This window comes from Megascapheus bottae, chromosome 15 (genome assembly GCF_031878675.1).
Source record: "Megascapheus bottae isolate mThoBot1 chromosome 15, mThoBot2.hap1, whole genome shotgun sequence".
Taxonomy (NCBI): Eukaryota; Metazoa; Chordata; class Mammalia; order Rodentia; family Geomyidae; genus Megascapheus; species Megascapheus bottae.
Window position 1 is genome coordinate 15,348,251 of NC_143523.1, and position 15,738 is coordinate 15,363,988.

At 41.8% G+C, this 15,738-nt stretch overlaps 2 protein-coding genes across 6 annotated transcripts in view; one reads left to right on the plus strand and one right to left on the minus strand.

The window, feature by feature from the left end:
* Positions 1-1,664, minus strand: part of Shoc2 (SHOC2 leucine rich repeat scaffold protein) — a 63,866-nt gene extending 62,202 nt beyond the window's left edge. Inside the window, exon 1 of the mRNA XM_090345895.1 lies at positions 1,569-1,664. The gene's annotated coding sequence lies outside the window, so the exon portion shown is untranslated. The remainder of the gene's footprint in view (positions 1-1,568) is intronic.
* A 195-nt stretch (positions 1,665-1,859) lies between these two features.
* Bbip1 (BBSome interacting protein 1) lies at positions 1,860-14,671 on the plus strand. Of its 5 annotated transcripts, XM_090345905.1 has the most exons (5): positions 3,025-3,105; positions 4,791-4,872; positions 11,936-11,987; positions 12,969-13,037; positions 14,010-14,671. In XM_090345905.1, the coding sequence occupies exons 4-5, from the start codon at positions 12,992-12,994 to the stop codon at positions 14,174-14,176; spliced, it is 213 nt and encodes a 70-aa protein (XP_090202031.1). In that variant the 5' UTR covers positions 3,025-3,105; positions 4,791-4,872; positions 11,936-11,987; positions 12,969-12,991; the 3' UTR covers positions 14,177-14,671. The 5 variants fall into 5 exon arrangements, with proteins under 5 accessions (XP_090202032.1, XP_090202027.1, XP_090202028.1 ...); XM_090345901.1 differs by lacking the exons at positions 4,791-4,872; positions 11,936-11,987 and adding an exon at positions 1,861-2,164 and having other exon boundaries at positions 3,027-3,105; XM_090345902.1 differs by lacking the exons at positions 4,791-4,872; positions 11,936-11,987 and adding an exon at positions 2,695-2,781 and having other exon boundaries at positions 3,027-3,105.
* Positions 14,672-15,738: the final 1,067 nt, after the last annotated feature.

Consider the following 15,738-nt stretch of genomic DNA (forward strand, 5'->3'; position numbering starts at 1 on the left):
TTAGTGTTACAAATTATAAGAAATGGCTAAATATCTTCAATACATAGTAATAAATCTATGGGCTAATAAGACATTGGAGGGGTGAGGGCAGTAATTAGCACACTAATAAACTGATAAAAAGTATTTTCCAATATTGATGATTGAGATTAAAAAAGAAAATACTTGGTTACCCAAGGATTTCAAAAAAAAACAACAGAAAGTTTTATAGAGTAATCTCTCTGCGTAGATCTATGAAGTGCGTACCTAATCACAGCGGGTTTTAAGAGACTATTGGTAGCTGGAGAGAAGTACCACGCCGTCCACATCAGCAACCTAATTTTGCTTCAGCATCCTCAGAGACTGAAAGTGCGTGTGTGTGTGTGTGTGTGTGTGTGTGGTGGGGGGGTTGCAAAACACCCCTTCCTCTTTAATTCCCATCACCCCGATGATGATACAAACTAACAGCGAAGAAGATCACATCGCTAAGTGAGGGCAGATTTGAAAATCTAGGCACATCCATCCATACATCCATCCATCCATCCATACATACATACATACATCCATATATAAATAAATATATATATATATATTGCGTGTTTCTAATTCTGGAATCGGTAAGATTCCACCTGTTTGGAAATCCATTCTTTCAAAATTGATACAAGCCCTCTGCTCTGTGGAAGAGAGAACAAGAGAAGAAGAGAAGAAGAGAAGAAGAAGAAGAGGAGGAGGAGAAGAGAAGAAGAGGAGAAGAGGAGGAGAAGAGAAGGCAAATTAATGCTCCCGAGTCATTATTCTTCCACCTAGGCATGGGGGAGGGGATGGTACAAAACAATGGATTCGGAGGGGCTGGGAAAAAACCCTTCAGCCCGGCGGCCTCGGGCGTCGCGAGCGGGGGAAGGGGGCGGGGAGTTCAACTACTTTTCCTCCGTCCCTAAAAGCGTTCGCCGCGGAGACTGCCGCCGGGCGGGGAGGACCGGGCGGCCCAGCGTGCCCACGACTCGCTTCCCCGGGCCACACACCCGAAATCCACTCCCCACTCTTCGCCCAGGGTCCTAGGGGCGAGGAGACTGCGAGGGCGCGGTGGGCTTCGGGGAAGGGGCGCGGGCCGACCCCACCCCAGTCCTGCGAAACCGCCCCCGGCTCCACCAACCCCGGACGCGACCCCGCACGGCCGCAGCCCGGCCCGGCGGCCCCGGGAGCCCGGAGGAGCCGGACCCCCGCGCCCCCGCGCCCCCGTTCCCGCGCCCTCGCCGCCGGGCGGCTCGCCCTGGCTCCGGCGCTGTCCCCGCAGGGCCGCCGCTGGCCCGGCCCGGCGCTGTCAGAGCAGGCCGGCGGCCCTCGGCGCCCCGCTGACGGCTCCGCCAAGGAGCCGGGGACTCGGAGGGCCCCGGGCGCAGCCCTCGGGGAAGCGGCGGCCGCGGCGGCGCCTCCCAGGGCCCCCGGGCCTCGCCCGGGCCGCGCGGGCTCCCGCCTGTCAGGGCGCGCGGGGCCTCCCCCTACCGACAGCCAGCCCGACTGCCGGACGGACAGGAAGGCGAGCAAGAGGAACCGACCCACAGACACCCTTCGCGCCGTCCGCCGCGGCTTACCGTCAGGAGCCCGGTCTCCGCCATCCTCCCTGCTCGCCTTCTTCCTCCTCTTCTTCTTCCTCCTCCTCCTCCTCCACCTCCTCTTTAGGAGCGACGCTGCCCAACCACCGCCCCCCGCCGCCCCTCCCCCACTCGCCCCGCCCCTCCACACACTCTCGCCCGGCCGCCCCGCCCCACCTCTCCCGACCGGCCGCTCATTCGCTAGGGTAGAAAAATAGGCGGAGTCATCGCCGATGAAGCTGCCCAATCACAGCAGGGCACTGGCGCCAACTTCCCTCTCTCCGCCCTTGTTCTTGCCAAGGCCGCTCTAAGCCTTCTCCCGCCCACTGGGCGCCGCTGGCTAGCGGGAACCACCGAGAGAGCCTCCGGGCGGGGTAGAGAGACAACTCCCAACCGGAAGTTACTGTTGACGCTAAGGCAGCCATAATTGATGATGGGAGCAGGAATACTTCCTGGCTTCCTGTTTCCAGTGTGACGTCTCCTCCGCTCGCTCCCACCGTTACCCGGGGCAACAGCTGAGCCGTCGGCGAAGGGATGTATCTGTAAGTCGGCCCAAAGAAGGGCCCCAGGTGACCAGACCGCCCAGAGCAGAAAAGGTAATTCACACTCGGGGCGCCTGTTCTGCTGAGGCGTCTGGTCACTTACCCGGGTGGGCACAGCCGAATGGGCCTCGGTAAAAATAAAAAGCCCTCCGTCCTGGCGGAAGTTACATCTGGCATTTCCGAGTAGGACTCGGGCGGAGGCGAGGCGGGAGCCCGCTCCCGGCGGGAGCGCCGAGTGTGCCCCGGCCCCCCCCAAGGGCAGGCCCCGCCGGACGCCCCCCCACCCCGGGGACGAGGCGCGGAGAGGACGTGTGGGGTTCGAGGCCATTTCCGCTGCGAGAACGATTTCTTTCCGGCTGTCCGGGCGGCGGGCCCGACCTCCCTCCGCCCTTCGGAGCCTCCCAGCGGGGCGAGGCAGCTCCACTGGCCGCCCTAGCCCTACTGGAGCCCCGCGGGCCGGGCGAGCCGGGGCCCGGGAGGCCCTCAAAATGGAGCTTTGACCACGCCCCCCGCGAGTCCCTGCTCAAACTGCCCTGCCGGGACCACTGTAGACTGCGGGGCTGTCCAAGAAAGTGGCTCCCCACCCCTGCACCCCCCTGCCCTCTGTCTTCACCTGCGGATCTTCCTCTTTTATCGTTTTATGTATAGACGGTTACAGTGACATTCGTCAGGTAGTAGGCGCATTACTTCTCGCACACTGATGCCCCTTCTCATGTTTTTGTCCCCGTTTCCCTCCTCCCACCCCATCTGTGGATTTTTCTACCTTTCTCTTGTCGCTCCTTTCTCTGGCATATTGTCCTAATCTTACAAATCCAGTTTATTAAACAGGTTGGGAGTTGTGAACATACGGGCGCACACACACACACTCTTCTGGCCCTTTAAAAGAACATGTTATCTCATATCGTTCCTTGCATAGGCTTGAATCGATCTCTCAGTCATCTTGATCATTCAAGATTGGATGCCTAAAGCTGCAAGAGTACCACCAGAATTTTCAGGTGAATTGAAATTTTTATACGTAACCGCTAGATGATAATGCAAATCTCTTTCCACATCTCTAGTGGAGATGAAGACAAAATGAACAACTTGTTGCTTTTTAGCATAATTATGGCTGTTGTAGCAGTAAGCTTTTTGTGACTTTGTATCCATGATGTTAGCCCTGGAGCTAGCTGTGTTTCTAGATTCTCCCCAACCGGATGTAATCCTTGCTGAGCTTATGTAGGACTTCTACATCTTTTATGGCAAAGATTACTTTATGTATGAGCTGTTTTTAGTTTTGCAGCCATGTTACATTTAAATACAGAGGTTTGTGTTCAGTTCACATCATTTCACTCTGCATGTATCATTGCTTTGGTACTTAGGATAGATTCAATATTATGGTTATCTCCTGGATGCCCACAGCATTGCTGCTAGATTTTATAGTTCTACTTACTAGCAATTCTGCATAGTCCCTGCTACTCAAGACCCTGCTACTTTTTCTTTTTTTTCCTCCAGAAGTCTCTATCAGCATAGTTATCATCAAAACATTTTATCATGAAAGAATATCAACATTTAAAAGACCAGTTATTGACCCTAGCCTGCAATCGTAGTTCAGGGAGTTGTTAAGAGGATCTAGGTTCCCAGCTAGCCCAGGTGAGGAAGTTCCTAAGACCTCTTTCAACAGAAAAGGCAGGGCATCCTGGTGTCTACTTGTCTTCCCAGCTACATGAAGACATGTAAGACAATTTCATCCCAGCCTGAACTGTGCAGATAATGAAACCCTATTCCAAAAATAAGCTGAGCAAAAATGGCTAGAGGTATGACCCCAGCAGTAGAGCCTCTGCAGAGTGTCTGCCTAGCAGGTGGGAAGCCCTGAAGTGAGAAGGATCTAGTGTAGTGGCACGGATTCACAAAGCTGAGGCATGAGTATCGTGAGCTCCAGGCCAAACAAAGCTACACAGCAAGATCCTATCTCGAAAGGAAGGGTAAGGAAAATGAAAGAAAGAAAGGAAAGGAAAAAAGCTAAAAGTATGTAATGACCATTCCAGTACCTTCACCTATATCCCAAGAGTTGTAAACATTGTGATATGTATTTTTTCATCCCTCTTTACATAATATTTTACTGTCACTGAGTGATTAGGGAATAGATGACAAGCATTATTTTATATACAGACCCCTAAGAATTCTCTAAGAATTTGAATTCTTCTGAAAAACATAATTTCATCAATACAAGTAAGAAATTCAGTACATGTGCAAATTTTCCTGTCTCAAGAATATCTTTATACTTTCTCCTTACCCCTTAATCACAATCTAGTTCAAATTTGTATATTGTATTTGGGTATTGTAACATAGTATTAATCTATAAATCCCATCATCCTTTTCCCATTGGCATTGCAGAAAATTTAGAAGCAATTTTGAAAAGGGGCCCCCTTTTTTTCTTTATAAGGTGGTAGTCATAGAAGCTTAAGTTTTTTGGTTCTTTTTTTCAGGAAATCTTAACAGTAATAGTACTTTAATTGATCACTATGAAGTCTTCTTAAATACAGTTACATCTATCCTTGTCCTCAATTGCTAAATTCATCTCACTTAGCACAGAGTTTAGAATGTAATCATCCTTGTATATAGCATGTATTTTAGTGTCTTGAACTAGAAACAGTATGCCAGCTTTAACAAAGTGTTTCTGCTTTGCCTACACTTGGAGCAGATGCAGTGTAATCTGCAGCAAAGTTTACTGATGTCAGCATAGTTGCAAGTTTCAACTCCTGGCACCTACAGACTGTTGAAAGGTATGTGTGGGCTATGCAATTCAGATACAGATGCATCTTGATGTTATCAAAGTAGATACCAAGGCAACTTAGGCAATATTATTTTTCTTGCTGAAATTCTCTTGCGAATTTTAATTGGTCCTAGTGTCTTTGTGATAACTTTTTGGTAGCATTAAGCAGAGCCTATTAAAAGTTGCAAAACCAAGATTTAACTTAATACTTAGTTCATTAGGAATATTTTCTGCCCAATGGACAGAGAAGTGTCTGTGGAATTTACTTAATAATCACAAGAAGAAAACTCCCAAGTCAGCCAACCTTCTGTACTCTTCCCTCCCTGAACCTCTTTTTCATTTGGAAAGATAAGCCAAAGAAAGAAAATGCTCTAGAGGAGAAAAATCTCTTAAATTGTTGTAGAATGTTTTTAGCCGTTATTGGCAGTTAAATAAAGTACTTTATCACTTGGTTTCTGTGGGTGGAATAAAACTGTGAAACAATTTTAAGCTGACTCTGGATTCAGGAAAGCAAATCTTACACTTAAGACTACAGGTTTTACAATCAAACGGGTTTCAGGAACAAGACAATTTGCTAGCTAGATGAGTTTGAGCAGTTTAATTGTTCTGTTGTCTGTTGAATGAAACCTTGTAAATTTATTGAAGACAATTCAAATGTATTAAAAATGCTTTTTTCTGGCTTATAGTACATGGTATGCTGAGTATGGTAGTTGGTACCAGTAACTTCTGAAACAGTCCAATTTAGAAATAACTAAGCATTAAATATTTAATGAATGAATGAACCTGGAAGAGTCCTCTTATAAATTTAATTGGAAAGCTCAAGGATTCTGATTCAGTGATTGTGATTTCTGGAGCACTTTAGAAAAATGTATGTATTGATGATACTACTAGTGATTTGATGTGGATTGTCTGAGAACTGGCCTTTGAGAAACAATGTATAGAATATCAATTTTTTCTAAATATAAATTGCTCAGGTCCTGAGTATATACTTTTCTAAAGGTTAATAGTATTTTTGTTGTTATTGGTACTGGCCTGAGATTGAACTCAGGGCCTTGTGCTTGCAAGGCAGGTGCTCTACCACTTAAGCCAAGCCACTCTCCAGACCTTTTTGCACTGTTTTTGTTTTGTATTGTGTTGGTTTTTTGGCAGTACTGGGACTTGAAATCAAGATCTAGAACTTGTTTGGCTGGTGTTCTACCAATTGAACCATACCTCCAGTCCTACTTTCTGCTGAGTATTTTGAGATGGAATCTCATGAATTTTACTGTCAGACTGGCTTCCAACTACAATCCTCCAAATGTCATCTTCCTGCAAAGCTAGGATTACAGGCATATACCACTGGCACCTAGTTGCATGTGTTATTTCTGACATTTGGACTATGATCTAGAGCCAGTGGCATCACCCAAATTCAATGAAGAACAGTTCCTATTCTGAGACTTAGGCTCATTCCAGAAAGTAGACACTGTACATTTTATGTACATGAGTCTGAATTAATTTGCCAAATTGAGCATGTTGCAACATTCTTCTGCCAGCAAATGCCAGATAGCAAAGCATAATAGAATCTACTGTAATCTCCAACTGGCACATAATGTTTCTTAGCCTCTCCACATAAACACCACCAGTTCACATGGAGCACTGTCCTGGCAGGTGGGCACTTGCTTCATGTCTGCTGAAAAGCATTCCCTTTTACCTTTTCCTTATCTTAGTTTATACTGAAAAATGTGTGTGAGGCTGGGGTACAAGCTCAATGGTAGAGTAACTGCTGTGCATGTGTGAGGTCCTGTGCTTTCGAAAATCTATTTATCAGATGTCCTCTTGGGCAGATGTTGTCATTACTGTTGTTCTTTCCACTCCCAGTCAAATTGTTTACTACACAGACTGAATTTAAAGGAATTGGATTCATCACAAGAGAAAAAAAAAATCCTTTACTGTTCTTAATACAAACAAAATTGGTCTTGTGTGGCCACACAACCTGGTGGTGCATGCCGGCCAGCTCTACCTGTTCCAGAGTCTGAGGCCTAAGGATCTGTTGAGCCCAGGAATTTCGAACTATCCTGGACATCAGTAGCTAGATGATGTCTCAGAACAACAAACAAAACGAAAGATAGTGCTCAAATGGTACAGTTAGGTGGTTTGGCATATAATGTATTACAGTGTCTCTTGACTGCAGTTGCTAAGTCAGGTGCCTTTAATGCCAGTACATGTAAAGTAAGGGAAGCAATATAAGTAAGACTAGAACAAATTCCCTGGGCTTTTCTGTCCAGGACTGAACCAGAACCATAAAACAGGTGTGTGCTGTCATGCCCAGCTATGCTTGAGAAGGGATCCAATCAGCTTTGCTGCCCAGGCTGGCCTCAAACTGTCATCCTTCTGTCCTTAGCCTCTCAAGTAACTGGGATACCAGTGTGTGCCCACAGCATCACTCTTGTTCTAGGGGATTTGGGAGTGCATGCTTAACAAACATGGGCATCACTTCCTAGCCCCGCCAGAATGGAATTTTGCTGTGTGAGAATGTGAGCCTGATACCACCATATTTAAATAAAGCTAAATGTTGGGTTTTATATGAATTTCCACATATTCAAACATTTTTTCAAATACTTTTTTTATTTTTTGCTAATGTCAGGGCTTGAATGCAGGGCCTGTGTTAACTCTGCTTGCTCACTTAAACCACACCTCAGCCCTGTTACTTTGGAGATGAGAATCTTTTAGACTTTGCTGTGCTGGTTGGTTTCAAATATTAGTCCTCTAGTCCTCAGCCTCCTGAATAGCTAGAATTACAGACACGAGGCAGCAGTGCCCAGCTCAAATATTTTTTAAACATCCAGCAAACCAGCAGCAAAACATCTAACTGGTTGGACTGCAGGCCACCAACTTATAACCTCTGGTGTTTGTTTTGCAACATTGGAGTTTGAACTTAGCAACTCATGCTTGCTTGGCATATGTTCACTATTTTGAGTCACAATCCAGCTCTTTTTGCTTTGCTTTTTTTTTTTTTTTCCCAGATAAGGTCTTACACGTTGACCTACCAGTCTACTTTTTCCTTCTGAATAGCTAGAAGTGCAAGCTGTAACACCAGTGCTCAGCTTGTTGTTTGAAACAGGTTCATACCTCATTAACTTCTTGCGCAGGCTAGCCTCAAATTGTGATCCTCTTTTCTCTGCTTCCCAAGCCTCTGGAATTATAGGCATGTGAAACACACCTGGCTATTTTTACTTTGGTATTTCTTACATAAAACTACGATTGGTACTTTTACTGAGAATCTCAAAATACTTTAAAGGGTTTTTTGGTCATAGTTCAGACGTCATTACTTCTCTATTCTAAATAAGTTACTTGTCATCTCCACCAAACATTTTAGATACAGCAGGCTTCTAGATCCTCAACTACAATTGTATGAAGGTTTTTATTTGTTTCCACACTCTTAAAAGAGTCCATATATTTCCAACCTTGAATAATATAAAGTAGGTTTGTTTTGTCATGCATCCAGAAACACTTAAAGATACAATTTATTAGTTCATTAAATTTAAATTTTTAAGGAAAAACTTTTTAAATCAATCTTTACAGATTGAAAAATTTGTAGAAACAAAGTACTGTACTGTTGATACTGAACAAGTCCTTTATTATAATATGAAAATTAGACCAAAATAATAAATGCCATACTATATTTTAGGCACTTTTATATTTACTTTCACTTGAACCTTGCAACTTATAACAGATATTGAAACATATTTTTATAGAGAAATCAGGCTTCTAATTGGCTAGAAAGTATACTCAAGGCCACACAGTTGGTTATCAGACCAGAACACAACCCTCTGCCCTATTTAAAATATATACTGATCAGAAAAAGAAAAAAGAAAAAAATAAATCCTCCAGTACAAGTCTCTGTTTATTTAAATTATAAATTGGGTTTTACTGTCATGGCTTGTTTAAAACATTTGTATCTCTAGAATATGGTGAAACATTCCATTTCAGATGTTAGAAATGGAATTTATACGAAGTAGGATAAATTGGTGAGTTAAATTAATGGCTAGGGGAAATATGAAGTTTGAATAATAAACTGGGAATGATAGACACATATCAAAGAAGTTAATCTCATTTACCAGGAAGGGTTCTGTGGGGCTTCCAGTAAAAATCAAATGTTGGACTATGAAATTTTGTGACTTAAAATAAGATTTTTAAAAACAGATCAAAATCCTCCCCTTAAGAAACCAAAAGAAATGGGGCATGGTGGCTCACACCTGTAATCCTAGCTACTCAGGAGGCTGAGATCTGAAGATCGAAATTCAAACTATCCTAAGACTCTTATCTCCAATTAACCACCAGAAAATGCAGATGTGGGACCATGGTTCAAGGGATAGGGCAGTAGCCTTGAGCTGAAGAGCTCAGGGACAATGCCCAGACCCAGAGTTCAAGTCCCAAGACCGAAAAAAAAAATTGAGTGCTACATTTTAAAAAAAAATCCATAGTCAAAAAACAACTTCCTTTCCTGAGTTGTTTACAGAATGCTTCATTGATTTAAGAGAAAAATAACTCACATTGTAAGTTAGAACTATATATTAATGTGATGGTTACAGTTTCCAAACTAAAGAGAAGGACCATTCTTCTAGATGCAGTATAGAGAAAACTTAAAATGACTAGGTTTTGGAGAGTGAGCTATGAATTCAAATCCTGTTTCTTATAAGATTTTGGTTTCCTTTCAAATTTTCTTTTACATTAATTTTAGCCATTCAGTTCAAATAACTGCAAAAGGTTGTATAGTTTCTCATGGGAGAGATCATGAACTAAGAACGTATGGAAGAAAAGGAAGCAGCAGATTATTTACTGTTTACCTAGACCAGTGTTTTTAAAAATGAACTGAGCCAAGTAGATTATAGGCTCGCACTTATAATCCTAGCTACTCAGGAGGCAAAGATCTGGAGAGCAATTCAAAGCCAGACCCAACAGAAAAGTCCCCATGAGACTGTTACGTCCAGTAAACTACTCAAAAAAGCTTGAAGTAGCACTGTGGCTCAAATGGTAGAATACTACTGGCCTTTAGCACAAAGGGCCCAGGGACATTGCCCAGGCCCTGATTGAGTTCAAGTCTCAGGACTAGAAAACACACACACATGCACATGTGCACATACGCACGCACGCACATTTTTTAACAGTAAAAGTTAGGTTTCATTAATGTAATCTTTCTGCAGTTTGGTATGTTTTTTCTTAAAATATACCTTGACAATATGCACAGTATTGCAATCTGGTTGTTCCTTATTTATTTAACTTTTGACCTATTTGTGAGCATGTTACATGCCTATTTATTGCTAAACATTTTGCTCTTCAAAGTAATTCTTTCATAAACATTTTTATACACTTGTACATCTGTTTCTTTAAGATTCATTACTGGAATACTTACATCAAAGAAAACTTGCATGTATACCTTTTGTATCTACCAAAATATCCTCTAAAAAGGTTGAACACCTGGGTAGGGTGGCTCATACTCATAATCATAGCTACTCCAAGAGAAATCAGGAGGATCAAGGTTTGAGGTCAGCCTAGTCAAAAAGTGCTGGAGACCTCCATCCTGTGATTTTTATTGGTCCACCAATAAAAGGTGGCAGTGCACACCTGTCATTCTAGCTAATGGGAAGCATAAATGGTCCAGACTAGCCTGAGCATAAACCTGAGATCTTATCTCAAATATAGTCCAGGGAAAAATGCTGGGAGCATGGCCTATGTGGTAGAGTGCCTCCTTAGCATATTAAAAGTACATGGGTTCACAACCCATGTAGAAAGAAAAGGTTGAACTAACAATGCTATTTCCCTCTGTCTTCACTGTGTATACTGTGGAGCCTTTGACTTTTTTGCAATTTCAGAGGACACTACATTAGCATTCACATATGCAAAGCAATCCGTCACCTTCAGTTTTTCTACTAGAATTACTCCCTCCTACTTTTCCTCAATGTCCTTAAACTATTTTATTTTCTGTTGCACTTATCTACCTGCTAGAATTGTTAGTGCTATAAGCACTAACTGGCAAAAATTTTGTTGTATGTATTGTTCACGGATGAACAGTTCCTGGTACATAGCGCTAATATATTTAGCAAATGACCAAAAACAGTGGTATGATACATATGAGTTTCAACAATAGCCTGTTATATTTCTCCTTTAACCCATTCTCTCCCTGGTGTGTTACTGTATGTGTATGTGTACATGTACTCTTAGGTACAACTACAACTTGCTAGATGTGCCATACAAATAAATGCTTCTTTCTGCTCTGGACTATGAGAGCAGTTAATTATCAGGACATTGTAGCCCAGCCAAAGCTTGCCATCCAACCACTACCTTGCTTATTTTAGCCCTGCCCTTCCTGTTTCTCTTGCCAGTGCCTAAGGGGGCCTGGGAAAAAAGAATCATCTCTAGTAAAGCAGAAACCACCTAAGCAAGTGAGAGCACTGAATATTCTCCACATCAGGTCCAACCCACTCCTTACCAGTCCTTTGGCCCCACACCCTTTCACTAACAATGGCAGCTTAGTCAGAGAACTGAGGTTTGGTAGAGTACCAAGTTTCATTGTTTTCCCCAGGCCAGAGTTTAGATGTGAAAGAACTATAGACTAAGTAAAACTAAAGGATAGTAACTTTATTATTTGTAGCTAGAATTATTCACTGCTAATATGTATTTGTTTGCCCACCATTTTAGAATTTTGGTCAGACATTTAATGCTTCATCTTTATCAACATCTGTAATGTCCATCTTCCTTTTTGGCAGCATGTCAAATTTGTACTAAATACTGGCCTAATATTATGATGTTAGGTGATGTTTTTGATAGTTACATTCAGAACTAACTAGGAATCTGCAATGTTATTTAACCTAACCTGGAGGGGGGGGCAATGTCAATGGTCATGAGGTATCCCCACCAAATCCAAGTAGCAAGAAAAAGTAATAATGTGATCCAGGCCCAGTGGTTCCAGTCAGTAATCCTACCCAGTCCAGAGGTAGAGATGGGGAATTGTGATTTATGGCTAGCTTGCGCATAAAATTTCACAGCGCTCTCAACTAGTGGGTGGGTGTGGTGATTCATGCATGTTATTCCAGCTGCAGGGAAGCACACCCGTCATCCCCAGCAACCTGAGGAAGCACAGGCCTGGTGAGCATAAATAACCAATGGAAAGAATGCTTGGGATGTGCCTTAAGTGTTAGAGCACCTGCCTAGTAAGCACAAAGCCCTGAGCCTGAACCCCCATACTATTAAAAAAAAAAAAAAAAAAGATTGAAGCTACCGTGTGTTTTAAAGAAATTGCAGACAGTACCTTAAGTTCCATGCAGTGATGAGTTGCCTTTTTCCTGGTTCATTCCATCCTTTCTCCCTGATAGCAGTGTACAGGTAAAATGTGATGACAGGAGCTCTGGGAAGCACATAGAGGTTCCTTAGGAACTTGGACATTCCGGAAAAGAAAAATGCTTGGATGGAAGCTTTTATTAGGAGTGTCAAAGTAGTGGAACAAGAATGACAAAGACCGGAAGCTGCTTCAGTTGATTATAATTAACTTTCTGTGGGTGGAAAAGGTAGGCACTAAGCCAGCAACACCACTTTATAAATAATAAATCTTTTGTGGTGGTGATGTTGTGAAAGACATAGTAAAGTTTCTTCGGTGTGGTGAAATGTAACTAATTGGGTGGGATGCCTGGAAAAAGCATGTATTTAGAAAGGGATCATTCTACAGCCTAGACCAGATGTACCTGGAGCATACAGCAATAACCTGGGATGTAACACTTGGAGCAAATGTCACTAAGACAGAAATGGCATGTATGCTGGAATACAAGTGACAGAATATTGAGTATATTCATACAGCCAGGCTTATGCCTGTAATACTAGCTACTCAGGAGGCTGGGAGCCAAGGATCAAGGTTTAAAGCCAGCCTAAACAGGAAAGTCCTTGAGACCCTTCTCCAATTAAGCACCATAAAACCAGAATTAGCACTGTGGCTCAGAGTGGTACAGCACCAGAAGAGCAGCAAAAGAGCTCAGGGACTGAGTTCAAGCCCCAAGACTGACCCCTTCCAAAAGAAAAAAAGGTGTGTGTGTGTCCACACTATTTTGAATGGTATTAATTGATTTATCATTGAAGGAAAAAGTTACTGCAACCAAGATATGGCAGAAGTGAAGTCAATGTTCCGGGAAGTTCTTCCAAAACAAGGTATGTATATTACCAATACTTACAGAATAGAGACCCACAGAGTGATAGGTAGACATCCCTATCTAACTATTGGCAGGTATTGCATCATATTCTCTTTTGTCTCATTCACTGTCTACTTTTCTATACATTCTTTTCACCTTTAAGTATAAAAGAGGCCTCGTTTTTCCATTAGAATACTAAAATAAGCATTATTGCAAATTAGGATACAGGATTTTGAATGAAAGTAGTAACTTATAACATTCACATTAAGGTCTGGAGGTGGGGAAAATATGACCTAACTCAAACAGTAAGAAAAACTAAATGTTTAAGGTATTCAGTAATCTAGATATCTTTAGAATGTGTATATTCTAAAATCTTTTAAACTCAAAAGACTGTAGCTTGATAGCTTTTAGTCTTACACAGTTCAAAAACCTGAATTCCTTAAAGCCCAATTTCTTCTTTTGTGTGTGTAGGTCTCTTGGGGCCTTACCCAGAGCCTAAGCATTATCCCTGAGCTTTTGTGCTCAAGGCTAGCATTCTACCACTTGAGTTACAGCTCCACTTGCAGTTTTTTGTTAACTGAGCATCTCATGGATTAAAGGCATGAGCCATCAGTGCCCAAATAAAAACTCAATTTCTTTTTTTTTTTTTGTGGGGGGCAGTTCTGGAGCTTGAACTCAGGGCCTAGGCACTGTCCTTGGGCTTTCTCAAGGCTAGCGCTTCTGGCTTTTTCTGTATGTGGTATGGGGGAATCGAATCCAGGGCTTCATGCACGCTAGGTGAGCATTATACCACTAGGCTATGCTAGCAGCCCAGAAAAATCTCAATTTCTTAAGATGAAATGAATTACCTCTCCCTTTTGCTGGTTCCAAGCAAAACAGTCTAGAAACAAGAATTTTTCATATACAATGATTTAAGTAGTTAGACCTTTATTCTAGCTGTAAGTCCAAATGATGGGGCTATTTTCCTCTAATTATCATTTATTTAACACAGGGCAGTTGTCTGTGGAAGATGTAACCACAATGGTGCTGTGTAAACCCAGAATTTTACCCTTGAAATCTCTGACTCTGGAAAAACTGGAGAAAATGCAGCAAGCAGCACAAGATACAATTCGCAAGCAAGAAATGGCAGAAAAGGAACAACGGCAAATAACCCACTGACCAATAATGCAGCCCTCTATAGAAGACACTCCCTTGCAAGTTACTTAGTAACAAAAATATTCTGCATCTCTATGCTGAAAATATTTGCTAATAAAACAATATTCCCCTTAAGTAAAAATAATCAAGATTGGGGACATTTATGAATTTAAACACTAGTATGAAATACATACTTGGACAAATTTTATGGGATTTTCTTTACTCCAGCCAAGTTTTTATAATTTAAATTACTATTCACCACTATTCTTACCAATTTTACATTCACAAGTGGCTAAATAACACATCTATAAAGAGGATCTTTACATATTAAAAACCTGAATTTTAAGATAGATTCTAACTTGCATAACGTAGTTGTGCTGGGCTTTCATAATAGCTAATAAAAATCAAAATGAGTTAAAATCACTTTTGTGTTCCATGTCATGTTTCATGCTACCTAACCTGGCCAGTAATGATCCTACCAGCAATGACAAAACTGGCTTCTTAAAATAAATGGTATTTTTAAGAAATCTTCACCTATTCTATAGTCAACTAAGGTTTTGCGTGTGTATATGCTAATATTGGGGCTTGAACTCAGAGCTTTGTATTCTTGCTTGGCTTATTCTAATCAAGACTAGTACTCTACCATTTGAGCCATGCTTCCAGTTTTTGGCTGGTTAGCAGTAAACATCTCATCATATTCATCTGCCCAGACTGATTTTGAACACAGATTCTCGAATGTAAGCCACTAACACCTAGCTTCAACCAAACAAGTATACTAATGTTAAGAACTAAAGAATTACATCATTATCATCCAGGTACCAAACACAACCTAATAATCTGGAAATGCTTCTAAGCCGAAGTAGTATAGACTTGAAAGAGCTCATGAGACAAATTTAACTTTGAATTCTGCAAGTCTGTAAGACAGTTCCTCCATCTATAATAGGTACATTCCCTAAGATTTACCTTTGTGAACTGAATGTAATTCTTGTAGTAATCAATAGAAAGTTGAAATTGCCATAGACCTGGAAGCATTGTTGAATAATTTGGCTCTGTACATAGTCTAGAAATGTGATTATTCTTTAAATTCTTGTTTAAACACTGGGTAAATGTAAACGAGCATTTGGAAAATAATTTTTGTAACACTAACCATTTGATAGAACATAATGAAAAAAAGCTATTGTAAATACATGAATTCCATTAAGAGCTATATTGGATCAGTAAGCAAGGAATTAAAATGTGCATGTATTTTCATCAATATAATCTTAGAATTTTTTACTACTATAACTTTCAATTTAAAAGTTTTCAAGTAAAAAAAGGTTCATGAGGAATACACCTTTAAGTTCAAATGTGTTCCTTTAGTAAGTGGCTTAAACATCTGTTGTGTGGATTTTGGGGTACTTTGGAGGGTTGTTTTCTGGAGGGAGGTGGGCAGGGTAGGAGCAGTGCTGGAGAATCAAACCCAGAGCTGTATGCATGCCAGACAAGATACCTGTAGGATGTTTTTCACCTAAAATAAATATACTCCCAATAAACATACCTGTAGGATGTTTTTCACCTAAAATAAATATACTCCCAATAAACAATCA